This window comes from Manacus candei, unplaced genomic scaffold (genome assembly GCF_025592945.1).
Source record: "Manacus candei isolate 608988 ecotype Guabito, Panama unplaced genomic scaffold, ASM2559294v1 h1tg000046l, whole genome shotgun sequence".
NCBI lineage: Eukaryota > Metazoa > Chordata > Aves > Passeriformes > Pipridae > Manacus > Manacus candei.
In genome coordinates, this window is record NW_026138094.1 from 13,399,130 (window position 1) to 13,422,470 (window position 23,341).

Sequence of the window (23,341 nt, forward strand, 5' to 3'; positions counted from 1 at the left end):
GGCTGTTGCCCATGGAGTCACATGTGATGTCTCCAGTGTTATTACTCTAAAATTCACTATTAACAGAGGAAGAGAGAAAAATGCTTATTTTTTCACCACAGTCAGATGAGATTTCTGGTCCTGTTTTGATTTACATGTTGGGCTTTGTTTGGATCTCACTTTCACTGGCTTGAGTCAGAAGTGACTAGAAAATATCCAGTGGAGTGTGAGGTCCATGGAATCTGAGTTACCACACTATTAACAAATGCCACAGAAGTACTACTGTAATGCTGATGCTGTGGCTTTAGACTTACTCACACTTATTATCCCATAATTTCAGCAGCAGCATTAGACAGGTGAATTGTGCTGGCTTTTGACACCCACTGAAATGGAAGCAATGCCTTACCCAAAAAGATATTTTAAGCAGGGCTCTCATAAGTGAAGCAAGCAGCTGCCCAATTAAAAAAGACAAATTTGCAAATGCTATTTTGTCCCAACAGTAATTGTTTCCCCTTCAGATTTGCACAAATCATTCCTGCTTAACCAATAATCTCACTAAAGCTGTCAGGTGCTTGTTTAACCACATAAATCACTATGTGATGATGTGGCAGCCTGCATGAGCACTGGGGGTGCACTACAAACTCAGCACCCATGAGCTGCTCTGCACCCTGGGCAGAAAAGCCTCTTCCAGAGGATGGGGGGAACAAAGATATGCTTTTCCTTCAGCTACAGAGGGAGCCTTACTACCAGGACTGAATACTAGTGCTCATCATTACAATTTCAAAGATAAACGTTGGTTTTTTAAACACAATTCAAACACCAGGCAGAGGCAGAGAGCTCCAGTCCTGCTCTGGCTTTCCTGAAGTGCACGAGATACAAACAGCTTGTTCTACAGAATTGATCCTTCAGCCTTGTCTCGAGATTCCTTCTGCTCTGGGAGTGTTTGTTGTGAGAGCAGGACTAGCACAGGCCTAGTTACACAAACATTAATTTCTCCAAGAAATCCACTTACAGCAATGCACTTGAAGAAATGCCTCAAGTATTAAAAACCAGCTCCTAAAAAGAAATCCTTATTATCTCAATATGAGTGCAAGACTAGTGAATCTAAAGGCCCATATGAAACCAATTTCATGCAATTTCGTAGCCATGTATAATTGGGGGGTGTGTGTACGTGTGGATAATTGGTTTCAAATGCAGGTCACAACACACTGACTGAAGCTTCTGGCTCCTTCTCAGCCCAGTGTATTCCACCACTGTTTGAACAACAGTTTTCTATTTAGGGGGAACTGGTAACCATCCTGCCTTTCTTGTGTTGAAAGAATGAAACCCACTACCCCGTATCAAGGAAAAGATTAGTATCTGATTTGAAGCAAAGGCTTCATCTGTGCTTTGTTTACCACTGGCAGGGATTTTAAGCCACATGTTTTTTAGTGGTCTGGTAATTTTTACTTTCCTCATTTTTAATCATTTCTGTGAGGGAAGGTGAAGAAGGAACATTTCCTCTGCTTATGTTTGCTGAAAGTGCCAGTCTGTACCTGGAAAGGTTCTCCTGGAGAACCTCATAATCACTAGTTTCTTATGTTAGCTACTTACTCCTTAACAAAGGGGAACTGAGTATTTCTTTAAAACCAACACTGTACTGATGCTGAGGTTCACAAAATGCTGATAACCAGATTTTACTGCACTAGACCTCAACCAAGTCATGCCCCAGGAGGTTCCAAGAGCTGCCAAAGGAACCCTGCACAGCATGTTCACAAACGGTACCTGTGCAACTCCTTTCTCTCACAGGGGGTTAGGAAGACCTTGGCAGTACAAGATACTTTGTCAGAGTCCTGGTTTCAGGAGGGAAGACTTGTGTTAAGGCCAAAGTCAAGCAGAAGCTGATGTTTCTGGTGATGAAGAAGGTGCCTGTACACACCTCCTTTGTGTGGGCAGACTTTGAACTACGTGGCCGAGTCAGGAAAGTGCTGGTGTGCCCAAACCTGCCCCCTGACCATTCCAGCTCTTGGAATCCAGCTTTACACTGGTCTGTGAACCTGGTAAACTCACTCATCTGAGAAAGTAAAGACAAAACACCCCATGTTCCTATGCAGCATATTTTGACACACAGAAAGTACTGACAAAGTGGTGTATAACTATTATTTTTTGTGTGTGTGTGAAAAGCATCTTTGGAGCTTTTCAAACTGGGTCAGGAAACGTTGCACAACGAACACCAGCAAGCCAAAAAAATCAGGTGAGGAAAGGGAGAAAACGATTTTTAGCAGTGCTTACAGATGGCCTTCAGTGAATAAACGTGGCAAAAAGTCACAAGGAAAAGAAACAGCACAGAGAAAAATGCAAGTGGATAAAAAAGTAACAGGAAACAATGAACACATTAAAATATTCCGTGTTTCTAAGCAAACCTTGCTATAGAAACTGCAAAGCTTTTTGCAGACTTTCAACTAGGAACACAGATAAGAGACAGGCATCATCATTATAGCTGTCTTATAGATGACAACATTAAGGTTACACCAGTGTTAAGGGCCTGGCCCATGGGTCACCCCATCACCCACAGTGACAGCTCTGGGACTACAGTCCTGCTCTTCTCACCCCTGTGGACTTCTCACTCCTGTTCTCATACAGCAGCCATGAGGGTGTTTATAAAATGACAGCGTTAACAGAAGGACTATGTTGAACATTAGGGAAAACTTTCAAAAAACACCTTAAATTACATACAACTGAAAAAACAATATAAAGAAAACAAGGAACATTTCTGTGTGTAATTAAGTCACTGCTTAGATTCGAATTCACATGTATCATCTGCACATGCTAAATATGCATCTCTTCTGTTAGAGAACAGTGTATTAAAACACAGAATATATTCTGGCATAAGACGAGAAGGTATTTCAGCAACTATCCTTTTATGTGTGTGATCAGGCATGTCCATGAAATAAAAAAGGTCTCTGGGAACCTACATCCTCTGGAATGGATGTGTCACATAGTGTGACACACTACAGGGGTATCCTGCACTGGACATGAGTTTACTGGGGCACTGAATGTTCTCCCAGGACAGAGCATCACTTATTTTGAAGTAGGGAGCTGGGATTCTCCAGCCTTTGCAACAAAAAAGAGGGGCACTACAGCATACCTTGAAAACACTGTGGTGAGGGAGCAAACAATCAAAATTTAACTTTCAGCAAGGACATAAACCCTTTACGTTGCATCATTTAAGAAACACAAACAAAGGATATAAAGTTACCATCAAGTGCAGTGGTATTTTAGTTGGTCCTTTGGCAGAGATTTTCTCCCACAGACCCCTCCGCACGTACCGGACAGTAGTGCCTGCGATCTGAAACTCACCGGGAAGCTCAATTTTCCAGTCGCTGTTAATGGATCTCTTACTGGAATCTTTTAGAGCTGGAATGAACCAAACACCACGGAATGAAAGGCAAGCAAATTTGTAATTGCAGCACAGGCTATTGAGTCTTTGTCTGAGGCTACCTGGAGCACAGGATGCAGTAACTGCGTAACAGATCTGAGTTTAAATTAGAACAAAATACACTTTTAGGTGACTCAGTGTGTCTAACTTGGATATATTCTGTATTTCGGTTGATGAAGGTGTTTCAAGCATTAACATAGAATTCACAGATCACTTATCTCTAAACTCTCCTTCCAAATGCAACAAGACAACTCTGCAATTTAGTTCCCAAGCAGAATTTTTTTTTTTTTTTTTTTTAGTTTCCGGCTTTTGAGACTATATTTTCCTAAACTTTCCTTGAGAAAAAGATCAGTCAAATCTCCGTGCTGATACAAGATTTGCAAGTGCAAAATACAGGTGATCCTGAGTTTGTGTGTGCTCCATAATTCAAACAGTGAACATGTGAACATTTAACTGTCACAGATGTAAAGAAAAGCCAGGTTACAAAGCAGAGGCTGGTCAGTGGACAGAAGGTGAACTTGGCCACCCCCTTTTCAGAGTCCATGAGCTGGAAACACATGCACAAGGTCAGGTGCTGTGGGATCACATCCATCCTGCCAGGCAGTGCCTCTATGCATCAGTAAGGCCAACATGGAAAGCTCTACTGCTGAAGGAAAATGAGTATTGAGAAGAAAAGATACTTGGAGTATCTTTAGGAGCATGTCCTTTCTTCCAGCATAGCTATTGCATCAGGATCACTGATATCCTTCAAGCACTCAAAGACAACTCCAGCTACAAGGACATCCCATTCCTGCTGACTCATCAGTGCAAGCTGATTTAGGGATTGATGTGTTTTCTCCATTGGAACGGAAGCACAGTTATCCAGAGGGGCTGTGATGCACTGAGGGAAGAGAAAATTGGCAGCTCCTGTTCCAGCAGAAAGTGCCAGGCCCCTTTGTGGAGATCCATGACCGTGCTCAAATGTGCCCTGACAGCAGACAGACAGAATATCCCCTGTGTTACTGGGCTTCCCTAGTTCAAGGTTCACTGTGTCCTTTGGCTAAGCCTTTAACAAGGTGTTTTTTTAACCTCCAGCATTTCATGCCCATTTTATTCTCTTCCAGCCCAGAACACAACCTTGGCCCTCACTTAACTGAGTGTGATGCAAGGAGGTAAGAGGAGCTGTTTAAAGCCTTTGGAAGCCAACAGGGAATCTGCCACTGTCATCTCTTTGGATCAAGCCTCCACAGCCAGCAAACCCTCTTAGGTGTGCTGAGCATATACATATCATTTGTAGTGTCTGAGCTCTGGGGGAGTCTGGAGCAAGTGAAGGTCACAATGTTCTCTGCATCTGCATGTGCCGTTTTGAGGACCTGTACCCTGGGGAGCTACTGGAAAAAGGTGGAATACCTTTGTGTCCTGCTGCACACAAGCTTCCTGACAGCTCTCATGGTCCCATGAGAGGCTCCAAAATCAGGGTGAAGGGAAACTGCAGGTGTGGTTTCCCCAGGAGAAGTGGGATGTACATGGGAGAACGTTCTTTTCTGAGGACAATTCTCTTTGGCACACAGCCTGGGGGTATGATGGTGTCCTGGTATTTGCATGCTACAGCAATAGAACTCTGTCTGCACCTCACTTCTCCTCCTGCTTTGTTCCTCCATCTACAAAGTACCTTCTGCAAGCTTCAGACAAAATTCTGAAGCAGGACTGCTTCCCTCTGCCAAAGCCTAGTGGCTTCCAGGCAGATCAAAGCGGCCATCAGGCCGCCCTGAGGAGCTGTGGACACGACTAATCAAAGCTGGGGATGAGATAAAGCTATTTCCATGGCTGACTAGCAAAGATATCCCAGCACATGCTCAAAATTGAATGACTAAAACCATGCTTTGGTTCCAGCTCCCCATCAAAGGAAGACAGATTCCTGATGAAAACCGAAACGTTTAATCTTCGTGAACCTCTTTTCTGGGTAAGGTTTGATTTTGATTGCTGCAGGCACCGCTCCCTCAGTCACTGAGGAGATGGAGAGTTTGGAAACAGACCTGTTCCCAAATTGAGGACTGCAGGAATTCTACTGGAGGCTCAGCAGAGCATCTGGGCCAAAGTGTTTTCACCACTGTTTGCCTTCATTGTACCAAGCGCCCCATCAGTAGAGATAATGTTGCAGCTGTAAAACCTCCATGTACCTTAAGACACAAAGAACTTCCTTTTTCTCCAGTGGCTTTTGTCACACACAACTATTGCCTGGCTCTGCCCAGCCCCAGAGGTGACAGAACTAAACTCAAAGCTGTGCAGTAGAAGAGCAGAAGGAATAGGAACCCCACCAGCAACCTGTAACTTCTGTTTTTCTTGTAGGCCGGAAGACAGGAACTGACCCATCTATTTCTAAAGCTGGCATCCAGTCAGATCTTTATATCCACCTTGGGTCTCTCCAGCTTGCTTCCCAGCCTGTGGACACAAACTGCCCAGGCATTTCCTGTTCAAGGTGGTTTTTCAGTGTTGCAGCCAGCCAAGGCAGCCAGCGTGGGTTGCCTGGAAGTGGAGGGAAATTCTTCAGGCACTGCTCCCAGCACATGGAATAATGATTCCAAATTATGCTGGGCTCCTTTCCAAAGCACTGTACCCGGTTCTGAGTAGAAATAGGACCTGATTGGACTCAGTTTCGTCAGTGTTATTGAAATAGAAAATTCTTCCATACACAGACCTGTATTCAAGAGACTTATCAGAGTGATGGGATTTTGTTTTCTTGGTCATCTTTATTGTCCTACTGGAACCCCATTACTGCTATTCTTCACCTTAGTTTAGCAAGACATTGGGTATCTTCTCTTTGTGTCCAGTGTCCCTTGAAAGAGAAAACCCTGGAAAGCTTAGAGAGGTTCTCCTGGCTCCTGACCACGAACCAAAGAGCTAAAAGCACTCAGAAGCTTTAAAATAGCCAGATTTTTATCTGTCTTTATGTGATGCACACAGGGCCAAGTCCTGCTCTCAAATATACACAATCCTAATCTTCACCACCCAGTGGGGAAACATCTGCTTTAGTCAAGGTTACGTTGTCCCAGTGAAGGGCAGTCACTGCACGTTAAGACTTTGAACTCCACTATCTGCCAAAGCCCAAACCCCGGACAAATACCCTGTGCAAACCCCACCAAGACAAACAAAAAGGTTGGTTTCCAGAAGGCAGAGCATTTGCAAAACCCAAGGAAACACTGGCTCTCATTGTTCCACCAAGCTTTGCTATGTCAAACATGTTACGTGTAGGCGTAATCCCCTCCCAGCAGCCTGGCTACAGCACTGGTGGAAATACCAGAGGAGTGGTACGTGGCACAAATGGCAATGGTTTGGACCCAGGGGCAGCTCAGTGACATGATCTGCCCTCTTTTTCCCCCCTGAATCTGGAGTGAAAGACAGGGAACAAAAGCATCTTTGCCAGTGATATCGCCAAGTTTGGAAGCATCTCAAGATGGAAAGCCAATGGCAGTAGACCTGAAATCCTAAGATACAGTCACTATGTAAATGTTTTCAGTGTCATCCTATATCCCAGTGATGGACAGTAACATCTCCTTTTGGCTGTGAGGATGGAGCATTATAAGCAAGAGTTGTGGAAATCAGAACCCAAGGGTCCTAGGCTGAGTTTTGCTACTGAATCCCCTTCAGAGAGTGACAAGCTTCGTAATCCTCTCAGAGTTCCTACCACAGACTTGAGATATCTCTGGAAGCAACTCCATGGTCATGGAGCTCTGAATGTGCAAAGGATGCTTCAATGTGCTGGGTGTTTTTCTGGATCTTGGCCAATTTTCCTTGAGCTTCCTGCTCTGCCACAGGCTCCCAGTGTGAATTTGGGGCCGTGGGGCACCAGCATTTCTGTGACTTGGTCTCCCTAGAAGTAGATGGGAGATAAAGCCCTTCATCTATTGCACAGTAATGACACAAAAAAGGAACATCCCAAACATTGGAGAGAAGAGGCAGAAGACCAGATGTTCAGTGTAGCTGACTGGATGCATTTTACAAATGCCTTTCTAATCTTTAATCTAAGAAATTAGTAACTGAACAACAAATTTGTTGACAGACTGCCCTACAACAACCTCACATGCAAATCTCAGCCTCACAGCCATGTCTAATCCTTTGTTTCCAATAGGAAAAGGAGGAGAGGAAGCCTGTTCCCCTCAAAAGGAATGCAGAAATAGAAATGAGAAGAGGATTAAACAAATTGTTTGGCCTGAGAAAACAGAGCTAAGTGGAGAAGAGTCAGCCCATCTGCTGATCTGCAGGATCGGGTTTTGGGTACAGCATCAAGTGAACAACTGCTGCTGCAGGAAATGGCACAGGTAACCTCATGGTCACTTTATTGAGGGATATCATCTGCCCTGTCCTGCCTCTGCTTCAGCCTGAGCTGGGTGCCTTCCTATCTGTGTCTCTGCCATTTCTTTCTCCAAACACACTGTTCTCTTCCCTGCTCCCTCCCAAAGTGCTGTGTGCTCCTGGCAGCTGTGTCCAACCCACTGCCAAGTTCTGTTCAGGAACTCTTCTGTCTATATATAAAAGTATTCTCTGGCCCTTTCAGGTTGCACAGGGCCTGTAAGTGTCACAAACTATCACATCAAGCAAACATCATGAAACCAAGCCACAAAAGCAGAGACTGCAACAAGAATGAAATCAACAGATGCTTCCCTGGCAGCAACAAACCTATCTTCTTACAGGGCAGTTAGAGAAGGGTCATTTTAACAGAAAACAGAGCTGAGTTTGAATCTAAACATTCTTTTTTCTTTTGTCTTTTTACCCAGAAAACTGTGAGCAGGTTTATCCTCAACCACTCTGATGCGCCGGGCACCCGCAGGGATCACGGCAGCTTCGATGTAACCTGTGGCAACAGAGGAGAGAGGAGTGAGAGCAGGGCAGAGGCAGCAGACATTCCATATCTCCCCGTGGAAAACTCAACTCCAGGCTGGGGACTGAGTGAGAAACATTGCAAATGGGATCCCTGAGCTGGCAGCCAAGTTTCAGTGCCATGACATGCATGGTCCTGACTCACAATTCAGCCCGAGAAGAGGGAGAGAAACCCACGAGTGCTGCTCAGTTGTGACTCCAGGCTTGTGTTGGGCCTGATTTGATCTGCACCCTCTGAATCACCCTGGTTTTCCTGCAGGGATGCACAAGGACACTGTGAAGTGTCACTGTCAGGAGCAACACTACACAGAACAGACCTTTGAAATGAAGTTTCCAACAGATGCTCCTGTTTTCTCCTCAAAAAAACCCCCAACCCTAGTCAAGGTTGTGGTCAGTGTCAGGAAGGACTCACTTCCACAAAACATTTTCATGACACTAAAACTAAACAGTGAGAATTAGTGGAACAGATGGGGGGAAAATTGTTATCACATTTCAGCCTCATATAAAAATTCTGGAGGATACAATGGCAATGGTCTCCTTGGTATCAGGCTGCTGAATGGAATTCAACAGCTTAAATTTAATGCAACAACAGAGCTGAAGGTTTCCAAGGCCTGACCACTGCTCACCTCTAAACAATTTTTCTAACAGCAACTCTGACTAACAGAATAACTGTAAGAATAATTAGGAGCTACAAGGAAATGTAGCCTATTTTCCCATGCTAAAAGACGTGGAGTTACAGGCTTGTTCCATGGGGTGGAAGTGGTGCCTTTAAACTACAAAGCAGAGGAACACAGAGCCCATTTCAAAGGTCTGGGAGCCAGGCAGAGTTTTTCCATTGGCTTCATTGGATTTTGAATCAGTCCTCTGTAAATGACACTAATCTCATCACAACCGTGACTTGATTCCTTCTAATTGGCCACCCAGTTTACTTTGCAGTGTATCACTTGGCACCTTTTGGGCGTTATTGCTGTCCCCTTTCTTTTAGATGTTAAGCAGCTTATTCTGTATGTTCTGCTTTAAAGGGCTCTGTGAAACTGTTCTGTGTCAGTGATGCCTTTATGGGAATTGTGGGAAGTTCAGAGCCATGGGTTAGAGAAATGCTGGCATGAAGAGCAGTGACTCCTCTACATTCAGCAGTGTTTGGGGAGCTATTTTAGGGATGTAAGTGCAGCTGAAGGGCTGTGCTGATACAGGGGGGTCTCAAAGGATGGTGACAGCCTTATGCATGTCAGGAGTAAGTGATTCTCTTACCATTGTGACATGGAGTGAGACAGATGAGGATTTTGGGTCTCAGGCTGTGGATTCACTTCCTGAATATTCACTTCATGAATAAGGCTTGAGCTCTTGGGTTTTATCAGGTGCATTGGGCAAATGACTTGGGAAAGACACACTCCCTCTTGTTGTATCTGAATGACACTTTCATCTCACCCTTCAGCTCAGTTCTCTTTGCACTTTTTCCTCCTTACTTACTTCTCCCTTGACTCAGGATATCTCAGGAACAGCCAGTCATCCCTTGCAGGAAAACCAGAGAGAGGGGCAGCAGAGCTGCAAACCTTGTCTGTGCACAGAAGCCAGAGCAGTGGCTCTCCCACCTGCTGTTACACACTGGGATTCACCAGGAAAAATCATTACTTCCAGGGTCAATTTTTTAAAGGCAATACCGAAATCTGTTATGAAATCAAAGCAAACAGATGTTGGGTTTTATTCTAGACATTGCCAGGAGTTGGTTTTTCAACAGCTGAGATACCAAGTTACAGTGAAACCTGAGTGTTTCAGATATCAAACATCCTCACTGCACCCCATGCACCTGCATAAAAACCCACCCAACCACCACCACCAGACATGAGCACACAGCAAAGGTGTGACCAGGGACAGTCTGTCAAAGGGGAGCAACCCCTGAGACACATCTGAACACCCCTCTTAGCAAACCAGTTTGGAACATGCCCAAGTTTCAGGTAATTCAATGTACCTACTGGGGGACTATTTATTTACTTATTTATTTTTTAAGCCACATGCCAGATACAAACGCCCAGAGCTAAATCATGAAGGGGTTGGAGACAAAGTTACTGTGAATTTAGTGGAAGCCAGTCACTAACTTAGTGAACTTTGGATCCATCCCCTGACCCAGCAGCAGCCAGGAGTGTGTCACACTGCAGAGGTGAGTGAGCAGTGGAGCTGTGCTGCAGGCTCAGCTCGAGCCATAAATACACTCTCATTTCATCACTGTGCCATGAGAGAAACAGCACGTGGAAAAGTTGATTTTCATGTTACTTTTTACAATAGTAAAGAGTGAAGTGTGTGCTATTAATAGTGTATTAGTTCTGGGGACTGTTTAGTTTGGTTTTATACCAGATTTTTCTCCTCATGTAATTTCTAATCCTGATTGATGGCTTTGGGGGGTTGTATTCACAGCTCCTGAACAAGAAGAAGCATATTGTGTTAACTCACTGAGACCACGTGGCACAAACCTGCCTGCTGACCTTCCCTCTCCTCTTAGAGAACTGCAAACTGCTTTGGAGCTGTATGATCCAAGCTGTCCTTTCAGAGGTGAAGCAGAACTCTTGGGCATGTCCCACTGGGAGCATCTTAACACTCTCATTCATTGCCTCCAGCAATACTGTGTGAGTTAGTGGTCAAATCCTACTGCAAACAGACTAAATATCATCCATGCAAATCTGCCACAGGAACACACTCGGGTCACTACCACCCCTCCACTCTGGTCCTGGGAGCTGGTGTGAGGCTTCTGGTCACAGATTCCTGATCTTTGAGATAACTGCACCTGGAAAACACCTCCAGTGTTTTCCAGGCACATTTTATTAAGCAAACTGTAACTGCAGATTGCCAGAAAGATTATCAAGTGTCAGCTAGAAAGACCAAAAAAAGTCTCAGCGTTGGCCCCAAGCCAAGGACTCTCAAAGCTCTGTCAGGTCTGAGGATAACTGTCTGCAAGGCAGGGGTTTGCAAGGTTGGGCTTAAAGCTCTGCTTTAAATGAGGAACTGGTTAAAGACTGACGAGATTTGGCAACTATCAGGCAGTATTTTTAGTAATTTCACCCATAAATCAGCCTGTTAAGATGAAGCTTTGAAAATACAACAGGAGAACTTCATTATTTGATAATTTATAGTGCTGTATGCAGTATACTCCACCTTGGGAACAGTTACTTTGGCACACACCAATCTTTCTGGATAATCTGCATTACATCAGTGTCTCAGGAATGTAAGACTGTGATTGAAGCAAATCCTAGATACAAATTATATGGTGTAACTCATATTAGGAGAGACACCAGAACAAAGAGGTGGCTTTGTCATCAAGGAGATTAATATGTGAACAGTGGCTACTGTATCTTCATTTAAATGCTGGAGAGATTTGCGAGAGGAAAGCAGCCCACACAGAAAAATCCATTGTTAGCCATTGTTATTACTCCCAGAAAGAACAGAAATTTAGTGTGAACTTCAGAATGTCACTGATCTGCTACAAAACTGTTCTTCTGGTCCACACTGCAATGAAAGACAGACTCTGAGGTAAAGGAAAAAGTATCCCATGGCTGGAAGTCCCAATCTCTGGCTACTGCACCTTCACATCCTATCCCTGTACACACCAAAATCAGGTGTGAGAAAGTCAACAGTGCTCACCCCAGCACTAAACTTCCCAGAAAAAGTGCTTTGAACAAAGATCTCGGGGCAGAAGCCAAGGAAATCAGGCTGCCCTGCCTCCCTTCCAGCCATGGCCAGCACAGCTTCAGGAATATTTTAGGGATAAGCATCAGCTGGGCATGTCAGTCTCCATGACTCTTCCCACCTTGCACCTTTTGCTCAGTGCTATTTGTTGCAATGGAGTGAGAATTAGGTCTCTGTTGTCTAAACAGTTGTGATGATTCTCACTTGCTGTCAGCTTGAGAACAAATCCTCCCTCGGCACCTGAACACTTCCAGCCATGGGACAGCTCGTTTGGAAGGAAACAATTTCACTGGAGAGCCATGGATAGATTTCAAAGCCTCCTACTATTGCTGTGAAGGTGGTTGCTGGGATTTCTAACTTGCATGTGCTGCTTAAACCCTTATAAGTTGATATATAAACTTATAACCCTCAGAGTTAGCCCTAGGGCTCTATTTTCTCATCATTTAGATGCAAACCCTATTGATAAAAAAAGACTTTTTTTGTGTGGGCTAAAGATGCTTGTAGCCAGCACTCCTATTCAAATTTCTTTCAAGTAAGTGCTGGACAAGCAGCATATACAATAAAAAGCCTGCTTTTCCACTATCTTAAAAAGAAAAATTGCCAGCAAAGATGTATTCCATCTTTCCCAAAATTACAACAACTGGCATATCTCACCTTACTAAGTTCTGCCATTAAAAAAAAAATAAATCCAAATATCTGTGGTCCTTCTTTTGAATCATAAGCAAACAAAAATCTTGATGTGGCTGAGAAAAATCAAGAGAGAGATGCAGGTCTCTGAGCAGCCAAGGCAGAAGATGAATCAGCTCCTCAACAGACACAAGTCAAAGAGCTGTCCTTCATTTCTAGGTGCCCTGAACAGTGGCAGGGTGACAGAGATGGACTTTAGAACAACTCTGTGTTTGTTTTTGAAAAATTATGTCACAGAAATAGGTACAGGGCAAGCTGCCAGTCAAAAGGAAAGCTCAGTCTAAACAGTGCATTCAGCTGGGCTGCTGAGGACAGCCAGCTGCACACAAGTGTATGTGATGTTCAGCATCATAAATAAAGGCTTTTGACCTCCTCTCCAACAGAAAAAGGGAATCCATTTCCAGTTGGATCACCCTGGATCACAGGTGGTAAGATCCGAACTGTTGGACCTCCCATGAGGCACTTTGAACATTGCAATATCATCTCCCACCAGGGTGTCAGAACCTCTGGGACATTAAAGTCAGGAAAAAAAGAGAAATAGGCCTGGTTCTTTTTGCTGGGTTAATGAAAATTTGGCTTTCTTTCATGCAGGTTCTCTATCAGAAAAGGATCTGTACTTTGTATCTCTGACAAAGCAAGTGAAACAGTAAAAGGGCTTGAAGTTTATCCATGGCTTTTGATACCAAATTTCCCCAACTAATCCAACCAAAAGAAGACAAAGAACCAACACCAAAGGATGTCACCAACACCCACTGACACTGCAAACAGCATTCAAGAATCTTACACGAGAAACACTTGGGAACAGCCTTTGCCTTTGCCATCACACATGTGGAAACCTTCTTACAATGACTATTGGTTACTGAGAAACAGAAAGGGGTTGGCAGGGGTTATGTTCAGGTCACAGGGCTCCACAACATCATTTGCAACCCCAGGGCACAGAGGGACCAACCCTGCAGAGCTGCTGAGCATCTGGCCCAGGGGCTGCAGCTGCAATTCCCTGAACAGGTACCATCCAAAACAACCACTGTCCTGATGTTTGAGGTCTGTTCTCTTCTGAAATCATAAATTGGCCTTGATTTGGATCGCAGCAGGTTCGTGGGGATTTGCAATCATTTACACATCCAACCTTGGATCTGTTACCACAGAATACTGTGGGTTCTCCTTTGCCCCAGCTTCTGTCAAATGTTTGCATATATTTGCTTAACTGTCAATTTAAAGAAAAAAGGCAATTTTTTCTTAAATAATCTCATGTTCACTTGTGATACCCCAGACCCAGCCCTGGAGCTCTGCCTACTGCATGAGATTCAGTGAGTTCACCTGAGGACCTGATTCTGCAAAACAGCAGTGTGTGAACAGAAACTGATGGGAGTAAACATTAAATTTAATTACCTTTCAAATTAAACTAAAAAAAAAAATAATCAAAATATCTAATAAATGTTTATGAGATTATAATGGCAAGAAACCTAATTATCTTCTAGATAATGTGAGATGGGTAAAGGTGGAAACATTGCACTGACAAAGCAACATTTTGAAAGGTTTGTGATTCTGAGATGATCAGCAAAGAATCCAAATGCCTGAACACTATCCCTGAGCCAGTCAGGAATCCCTTCTGACTGGGCTCCAGGGCTCTGGGGGTGAAAGCTCCTGCAGTGTCCTGGCAGCCAGTTAAGGCTCAAACTGTTCTGTTCCAACAGCCTTGTAAAGTCACCACCCTGGAGCAGCCTGTCGAGCTGGAAACGGGAGCAACCTCCTGGCAGTGACCCAGAAATTTCTTAGTTATCTGCACAATATGTTTTGTGGACTCATTGGGAAAGATAAAAGATAGTTTCTCTTCAAGAGCATGTAAGAAGTTCATGAAAGCTCTACAGTCTGCTACAGAAATGGAGAATAGCTTTTTTTTTCAATAGAAACATGAAAATTTTCCCACCATTTGCATCAAATGTAAATGCCTTGACATAAGTAGGTGGAAAATAACTGGGACAAAAGAGTCAAAGGCACTAATGGAGGCCATTCAACAGATTGGCCAAGCAATACCACAGCACAAATATGCTCCAGAGAGATGTGGTGCAGGGGGAAATCCTACCTGCAGCTCAGAGGAGGAGCCAGATCCCAGCTGGCTCCAGAGGTAATGAGGAAGAGGAGGAGGATGCAGAGGAAGAGGTCAATAAACAAATCAGAGCCTCAGACATCAGTGCTGAAACCTCAATTAAAGGAAGCTGCTGAGCACTGGTCCTGCTTTGGTGACCAAACAGAATTGAGTGTGTGTTTAAAGAAGATCTTTATGTGCTTTGTGGAACTTAGTCCTTGAGTAGCACGTGTTGAATGTGGAAATTCTGTATCTACTGAATGTGAAATAATTTTTTTTCTGGAAAATTCCCTCCTCTTGGGGCAGCTTGCAAGTTCTGAAGGTGGCTTTCCCTGCCTTTGCCTGATTAGGATGAGTGATAACAGGTTTCTCAGAAGTGCAATAGAGAAACCCTGGAACAAAGACTAATTCAAACACCAAGCTGTACATACATTAATGTTTAACAAGAGAGGGAAATGTCTTAACTCCAAGTGGAAGCTCCTGTATCCTATACTGGATAGTACTGCTGGCAGGGAATCAGTAAAAACATTCAGAGGGGAGTGCTCCTTCCTTTAGCTGAGATATCCTGATTATAACATGAATCATGTACAACATGCAACATGCATCATTCTGAGCTCCCAAAGAGCTCCAAGACGGTGCTGAAATCCAACCTCCCTCCCACTGCAGAAGACACTGTGATTTTGTCTCTTACTTAAAATCATCAGCACCAGTAGCACTAAAAATGAGAAACACAGCTTCATCCTGAATTTCAGACAGAGGCAATGCCTGGGGTGTGAATAAGAAGCAGGCAGGGCACCACATTTGAAGTGAGCTGGGTTTTGGGTTGTGTTCATTGTGTGTTCACCGGAGCAGACGAGTCCAATGTTATCCAAGAAGAGCTGTTACTACCACTCTAACTCCCCTCTGAGGGTTTACTCACCCATCCCCTTGGTGTGGTTGAAGTCTCCTTTCACCACCTTGCAGGTTTTCCCATCCCCACTGCAGATTCCACAGCGATCCTCCTTGGCAGCCGAGCCAATGATTCCATCGCAGCCGATTTTCTGGTGACAACAACCAGAGGGGCCCCATTATTTTGTTTGCAAGGTTAGAGCAGATCTAAACACCGAGGTCAAGACTAAGATTGACATCTGACTGAAAGCCTGAATGGGAAGGAAACACTGTGAGTCAGGGGAGCACTCAGCTGGAACGGTGGTGAGTTGGTTATTCAGCAGCTCCCTCCTCTAACACTCAGAGCAGGAACTTTGATTCAGATTTAACTGAAGAGAGTCTCTCAAACACTAGTTATTCCAGGTATCATCACAGATTTCATACTATCTCACTCTAACTTCCTTCAAACTCAACAGTTTCAAGTTTGTAAAGCAATTTCCATCTGAAGAGCTCAAAGACATCCCAGAGAAATGGACCACAGAGAGAACAGAAAAATGTGATTTCCTCAAATGAGAATAACCCAAGTAATAAAAATCCTGGTCATAGCCCTTCAATGCACAAAAATGCAGAGTAATTACAATTCCACTGAATGAGTTCTGTTTCGGATGGGGATCTTAACAGGAAAGGTAACATTCAGTTCTCTTTACACTTCTGCAATACCTGAAAAAAGAGCTCATTAATCAGACGGCTCAAAATACCTGCAATGCAAGAGCAGTTCAATGGAAGCAGGTCAGGTTCATATTTGGCCAATTCATACCATAAAATTGCTTACACAATAATGAAATTTTACATGTGCTTGCACTGTATTAAGCATAGACATTTGATTGTAAAACAAATAATAAATTCTAACAATTTCACTTCATTTTAAATGGTATTTTTTCATCACTTTGTACACCTACCTAAACTTCTTCCAATAAAAACCTGAAGTTTTGCTTCCACAGATGAGAATTCCTAGAATAGTCACAGTATTCTCCCTGTTCCTATCGGGATTATCACCATAATATTCCTTATTCACAAAGCATTTGCAGGTTACGATGGTGAACATTCCACATCCTTAGATCTTGATGTTGACAAGACTTATTGCCATTAATCTACATGAATTGTATTCTGTCCATGTAAGACCCTCTAAAGAATCAGCAATTCCCTCTTTATTCATAAATTTCTCCTGAAATAAGAGTTGTCATTATGCAAATTATTAGCAGCAATTGCAGTATTAAAAATGAGTTAAAGTTTTATTCTGTGCAGATAAACAGTTTCTTGGCAAATGAATTAGCAGGACTGTCACTAATAAGACTTATTTGAATAAGGCTGTCGGGTCTCTCCCTTCTTTGCCTTGCTATAATGAAGCCAGGGGAAAGTTGGAGAGATATCTTAGGGAACGATCAAAACAACAAACATTTTGAAAAATAGGGTAAAGCAGGGAAATATTAAGAGGACTTGGGCTGTTTATCTGAGCCTGTCTGCGTGTAAGCAAAGTAATTTGGAGCTGAACTCCAACATTCCGCTTGTTTCAGGAGACACTGGCCACTGCCTGAGTCCAGATGTGCTCAGGGATCAAAGGCTGCCAGTGCTCAGACGTGTGCTGAGGCAGTTTGTCTGGGTAAATCATTAGAGGCAGACACATGCTGAGAAAGGCTGATCATCCCAAACACAGAGCAGGGAAATGCTGCTCATTAACCAGCACTGCACGTACGGGGGTGCAAAGAACTTTAGGGAAAAAACTCCATAAAGGGGAGTTGAAAAAGGTAAGAAGAAGAGCTTGGAGTTCCTGGCAGTTGCAATTCTCAAGTCTTAACTTCACACCCTTGTCCAACAAATAATTTTGGGATATTGAATGTGATTCTGCCCCCAGAACAGAAGGATGTCCCAGCAGTTCTCCTTCCAGGAAAATTGGGATGATTTATTAACGGGGCTGCTGAAAGGCAGCTGGAAATAAATGCCTGCCTGCCACCCTGCTGGGATCCTGGAAAGGCTGTGCTTCATTTCAGGCTCTAGTGCTATCTTTTATTGTGCTGCATTGTTATTAGCACTATGTGAGCACACACATGAATAAAGGGAATATAATGAGTGTTGAACCGCACTTATTCCCAGTGCTCCAGGAGGAGTCTGCAGGGCTCTAACGGAGGCAGGGGAAGAATGGGGAGTTAGAAAATCACATGCTTTGCATTTACACTGGAGTTTCCCAGATAATGGGAACCAGTGCAAGCCAGCAAAGCCTTGGGAAGAATGAATCCCCCTCCTCTGCCACTGGGGTACCAGATAAGCCTTCTCCTCCCACATCTACTTGGTCACTGACACTCTTGGACTCGAGAGACCCTCACTGAGGGCATGGAAAGAGCATCATCCACTGAATTCACAGATATAACTCCCAAAACCTTTGCTGTTTTTTACCTTTCATCTTCACCCTAATTCCCTGTGAGTGAAGGAACTGGGAATGGTCCTTGCAGCCTTCCCTTCAACGGCATCATCTCTCCCATTCGCAGGGATTGATTTTCTTCAATCCAGGGCTTGAGGATTGAAGCCCCCAACAGATCTGGGCCAGGAAATGGCTTCTTACAAAGGAAAATCTTTCAGAGAACATAACACTTTTCTTTCTTGGCTTCAAGATGAAAATTGGTGCATTCTTGATACTTTATGGGGGAAAAATACCTTGGAAGCACTTTACTGTTGTCTACGTAAATATTAGAGCCCATTTCCCTCTCCCCAAGCCTTCCAACCATTTCCAAACTGAAAGTGCATTTAATAACAGTACATTTAATAACAGTACATTATGAAACAGCTTTGGTTAAGATTTGACAATGGATTCCAAAAGCTATAAAGTCATTTAGAAGCACATTACAGTGACCACCTCAGTCAATCAGATCCTTCGAGGACTTTCCACATGGAAAATAAAGTCACTCTTAAAACAAGGGAAAGAGACAGGGCTGGGAGAGCAAAACACTCCCTTCTGAGAGGAAAGCACCTGCCAGTCCTTGGGCTGTTAATTGAGAGATACTTCCAGGTTTCTCCAAGGTGTGAAAGCCTCTGAGATTCCAGCACTGGGTGGAAAAATTGGAGCCTCACCAAACCATCGAGTCTGTCCATCATCAGCTTCTCACCGACATGATGCTGTTTGTGTTTGACTGCCAATCATTAAACTACAGAGCTGTCCTCAACCTGCTGAAAGCCTTCCAAAAAGTGAGGGCTTAATTAACCACATGCAAGGGGAAAAATCCCAAGTTCCACTGCTCAAAAGTCAAGTTTTCATAGTGCAGAAAGAATTCCTTAAAACCCAAACGGCTCAAGGGAGTTGTTTGATCTTTACCATCTCTCACTTGCTCTGTGCTGCTCCCTGTACAGTCCAGTGCCAACCAAGGTAAGAGGATTTACCAAACTGAGAAGCAGAAAGGGGAAGCTTTACATCCTGAAGAAAGAAAGACCTTTTAAGTAACATCCTGTGTGTTTTCTGACCCAGGAGTTATCCATGAGTCTGTGGACCAGCCCATCCAACAAGAGCTGGATACTTTCAGTTCCATCAGCTTTGAATGGACTGGTGAGAAGGGAAGCAGTTTTAAAACACGGAAATGCTGGCAAGACACATAAAGATAAGTCTTTTGAGGGTTCAAGAACTCAGCATGGACAGTCAGAAATGTGTCCACAGGTTTCCAATCCATCCTCAACCCAGGCAGTCTCCTACTCTGACACCACATTTTGGAACTATTCATTGACCTATAAATTGGCAGGTAACTGCACATTTGCTGAGCCAAAGGCCTGAAATTAATTCTCTTTAAGCTGCTATCTCAGTCCACCCTTCCTTCTCTCCCTCCCCCTTCTTCTCATTTTTATAATTAAACATCTGAAAGTACTGCTTGTTGGGTGGTATTTCCAGCTTCAGTCATTGCTGGCTCCAGCATAGGAAAACTCCTCTTCTCTTCTGAATACAGATCATTTGGATTCTTCTGTGTGAACTACTTTCTGTATTGCTTGGCTATTTTTTAATGATATTTTTATTTGTATTTTCAATGGCTGTGCAAGAGCTCAATTGATACAGCCTGTGTGAGTATGTTTTGCTACATAAACACAATTATTTTTGTTATATACACCCACCCTGTGTAAGAAATGACATTGTAGGCTCACAAAACTGTAATGCTTCCCATATGCTGAACTAACTAGCTGTCTCAATGGATCAAATATAAATATTGATGCAATATGTGCCATTTTACAAATTAATCATGTACAGAGCACGCTGGTTATGACAGATTCACCCACCCTGCCAATTCTTTTTGTCCATAATATCCAATGGCCATTGATACCTCCAGGGATGGACCACATGAAACAGGAATGTCCAAATGTGAGCAACTGAAATTCAGATCTGAGGGGAAGAGAATTCTTATTTTTCTGTTTTAAACACTTTTACCTTTCTGGAGGGTTGTGAGTGTCTGTGAGGGTTTGTACAAGAGGCGAGTCCTGGTCCCTAATCAGGCAGTTCATCTCTGAGTTACTTCTATTTCTGTTCCACAATAAATTTTGGGTGATGGATTGGAGTCCATGTAGAATTTAGCCCAGGAAATATCCTCCTGTAACTTCCCAAGCCTTCAGATTTTACATGAGTCAGGGCAGCTGTGCTGGAACAGGAGCTGGACACTGCCTATTTTAAATTAGCATTATCTCATCTGCTTTGGATCTCCAGTGACACCTGACCATTGACTCTGTGCTTAGATCCCTCAGCAGTTCGTGGGGTTCTAGAAACAATAATTCTTGGTAACCCCTTATTCACAAAGAGAGACTGAAGGTTATGTGTCAAAACCCCTGTGTTCCTGAGAGAACATGCAAATAATACAAAGCCTTTTCCCATCCCAGGAACTCCTTTGCTCCTGTTCTATTTTATGCTTTTCATGGGATAACATGGAAGAAAAATAAGGGGAAGCAGCTTGTTTTACTTTTTTTCACACCCCACTGTAAAGTACACTTAAAAACTAGTAAGATATCAACAGTCTTGGTTTTGTCACTACACTTTACTCACCAAAAGCCCTGATACTCTTTTTAGCCCTCAGATTACAAGGCTACAGACCCAGAAATGGAAAAAAAAGGCAATTATACAACAGGTTTCTGTAGTTCAGAGAATCCTGGATTTTGTGCACATACACTAAATAATTTATCAAAGTACAATGCTAAGCCAAGTTGTTGTAGGGAGACAAGCTACCCAGTCTGGAACATCTTGTACCACAGTTTGTAGTGCAGGAATATGAATAATACACGGAAAATACTCAAGTGAGGAAACAAAGCCAGAACTGGATGTGTCAATCAAATGCAGAAAGTGGGTACTGAGTGTGTAGAAAACTGTTTGCCAGCAGCAGGTCCAGCAGACCACTCCAATTTCTCCTCTGCCACCTGTGGCCTTCTGCTGCCACTCTGCCTAACCAGTTTGCAGAAATTATTTTTGAAAATCTGTCCATTTTCCAGTTTATGCTCCCCTTTCACACTGTATGACAATCACTTTGGAAAGAAAGTAGTTCTATAACACTGTTGTTGTGCCAGGACAGTCCAGTATGTGGCTTATTATCATTGTGGATCCACCAGCAAGTTAAAGGAGGTGCGATATGACAAAATATCAATGAGAAAACCACAGACAGAGCCAAAACATCTTCACCTCTTCAACTGCTAAATCACAGCAAAGACTGCCCTTGATCTCCAGCCCAGTCCTGCTATAAAAGGAGGTCTCTCTTTTCAAAGAGACCTTAGATTACATCCTCAAGTAGACTCTGTAGCCCCCACTGGAAAGTTCTCATGCTATCATGAGTCTCAGACTAATCCTCCTTTGAGAAAAGCCAGCACAAAGCCCTGTGTGTCACCACCCTCAGCTGAGCAGCTGTTCTTCTCCTCACACTACTGCCCTGGCACATCTGACACTTTTTTTAGCTCTGCTGCTGCCTCAGTTTTGTGTCAACCTCAGCAGCACAGAGTGAAGGTCTGTAAGAGGTTAGAAAGGGCTCTGCTTCCACGAGTGTTGCCTCATGGAACGCACGCACAACAGTCTTGAAGAAGAACAAAGCCCTCAGGGAATCCTCTCTCTGAAAGCCACTTGTCACTGGGAGAGAAATATGAGAAGATAAAGCCACTGTGAGCTGCAGGTTGCACTGCCCTGCCCTGTCTCACCAGGACTGAAATGACTGAGAAAGCAAACCTGCAAAGCCCAGAGGAGCCCTCACCCTCCTCTTGTTCTGCAGCCTGCTACAGATTTTCTGTGACTGAAAAATCCCTGGAGAAAGTAAATTTTCCTTGCTAGAGGACCATGTGCCCTTCAAGAAGGGAATGTCAAATCCCTATATCCACAGTGAACAGGGGTTCCAGTCTGCTCAGGAGGTGGTAAGGATAAGTGCATTTGAAATGTTCGACCTCAAAATCAACTCTAATAAATAAAGACATGACAAAATTGGAGGAAGAGCTTACGATTCATAGAAAAAACAAGGATTATAAAAAGTCTAGTTGATTTAGGAACTCCTATGCTAAATTTAGGGCTGACTTTGCTCTCTGGTGCTTCTAGGCTTGATCAAAGTAATAACCAAGTTTACTCACTCCAGCTGCCTTTAGGTGTAGGGGATAAATACAGGGATGATTTTGTTTCAGGGATAGAAAGGCTGACACCAAAAGGCTTCACTCATACTGTTTAAATCTGAGCTCAGCTCATGGCTTTAAAATGAAACTGTAATAACTTCCCGAAGTACAACTGAAGGAAAACTCTCTTCCCTTAGTGCCCAAATGCTTCAAAGAATCTGTTCCTGCTTTCCTTCTCAAAACCCTCCTCTCATTGCAGCAGTGTTTTCTCCGCCGTGTTCATCTACATCCATTTATCACCCAACAATGATGCATAAGTTCCATTCAGGAGCATCTAATGAAGGGAAAAGATCTATTACATTTCCTAGACTAAATGTTCACAGGCAATGGTTACTGCTAATTTGTCTGTTACACTGACAATGTGTCAATCCTGCCTTTAAGAGCCTTTAGCTGGAAGGATGACATAAGAAAATAAATAACAGTAATACCACCCTCTGATTTCAGCACTTATTCTCTTCTCCAGGCCCCCTGCAATGCTTGTTGCCAGGCTTTGTCTATGCTGGGTAAAGAAATAAGGAGAAGAGTAATTAAATGAATATGTCAATTCAATTGGTTTAACAGGCAGCTGGGGAGACAGGGATCTGTGGCAAATGGGGTGCACAGGCACATATGGCAAATCTCAGCACTGCAGTGCATGGAAGGCAGAGGAGTGTTATAAATGAGTTCCCAAGGCTTTCAGATCTGCTCAGCTTCAGCTGATCATTCTGCATTCTTTCTCAGCCAGATGCAAATGGACTGACTGTTCTGAGCTGTCAGCACCTCCCTGCACAGTCCCAGGCAGTTGCCCCCGACTCAGGGTGCAATTTGCTTCTCGTGAGGTACCTCCAAGGCTCTGAGCTCACCAAGGAATTCATCTGGAGGGAGCTACTGCTCCTCCCTGCAAGAAGCAAACATACACTGCCATAATGTCTGATTTACCACTTGTGGCTGCTCTGAACTGCTGGAGCAGTAAAGCTGGCCAGCCCAGAGGAATGGTCAGTGGCACACAGCTGGAGGTGCACAGCTGGCCCGACTATAAAAGGTTATTAATGGGTTTTTTCCAGTTTTTTTTTTTCAGATACAGCTAAAAACAGGGAAAAATTAAGTAATGTGGGATGCCCCATGAACCTGGCTCT

General features: G+C 43.6%; 1 protein-coding gene across 1 annotated transcript in view; it reads right to left on the bottom strand.

Annotated features, from left to right (window-relative positions):
• Positions 1 to 23,341, bottom strand: part of ADAMTS17 (ADAM metallopeptidase with thrombospondin type 1 motif 17) — a 164,362-nt gene that overhangs the window by 39,720 nt on the left and 101,301 nt on the right. Inside the window, exons 15-17 of the mRNA XM_051796783.1 lie at positions 15,625 to 15,745; positions 8,148 to 8,228; positions 3,218 to 3,375 (exon numbers count right to left, since the gene is read on the bottom strand). Of these exons, the coding sequence (XP_051652743.1) occupies positions 3,218 to 3,375; positions 8,148 to 8,228; positions 15,625 to 15,745 (360 nt within the window). The remainder of the gene's footprint in view (positions 1 to 3,217; positions 3,376 to 8,147; positions 8,229 to 15,624; positions 15,746 to 23,341) is intronic.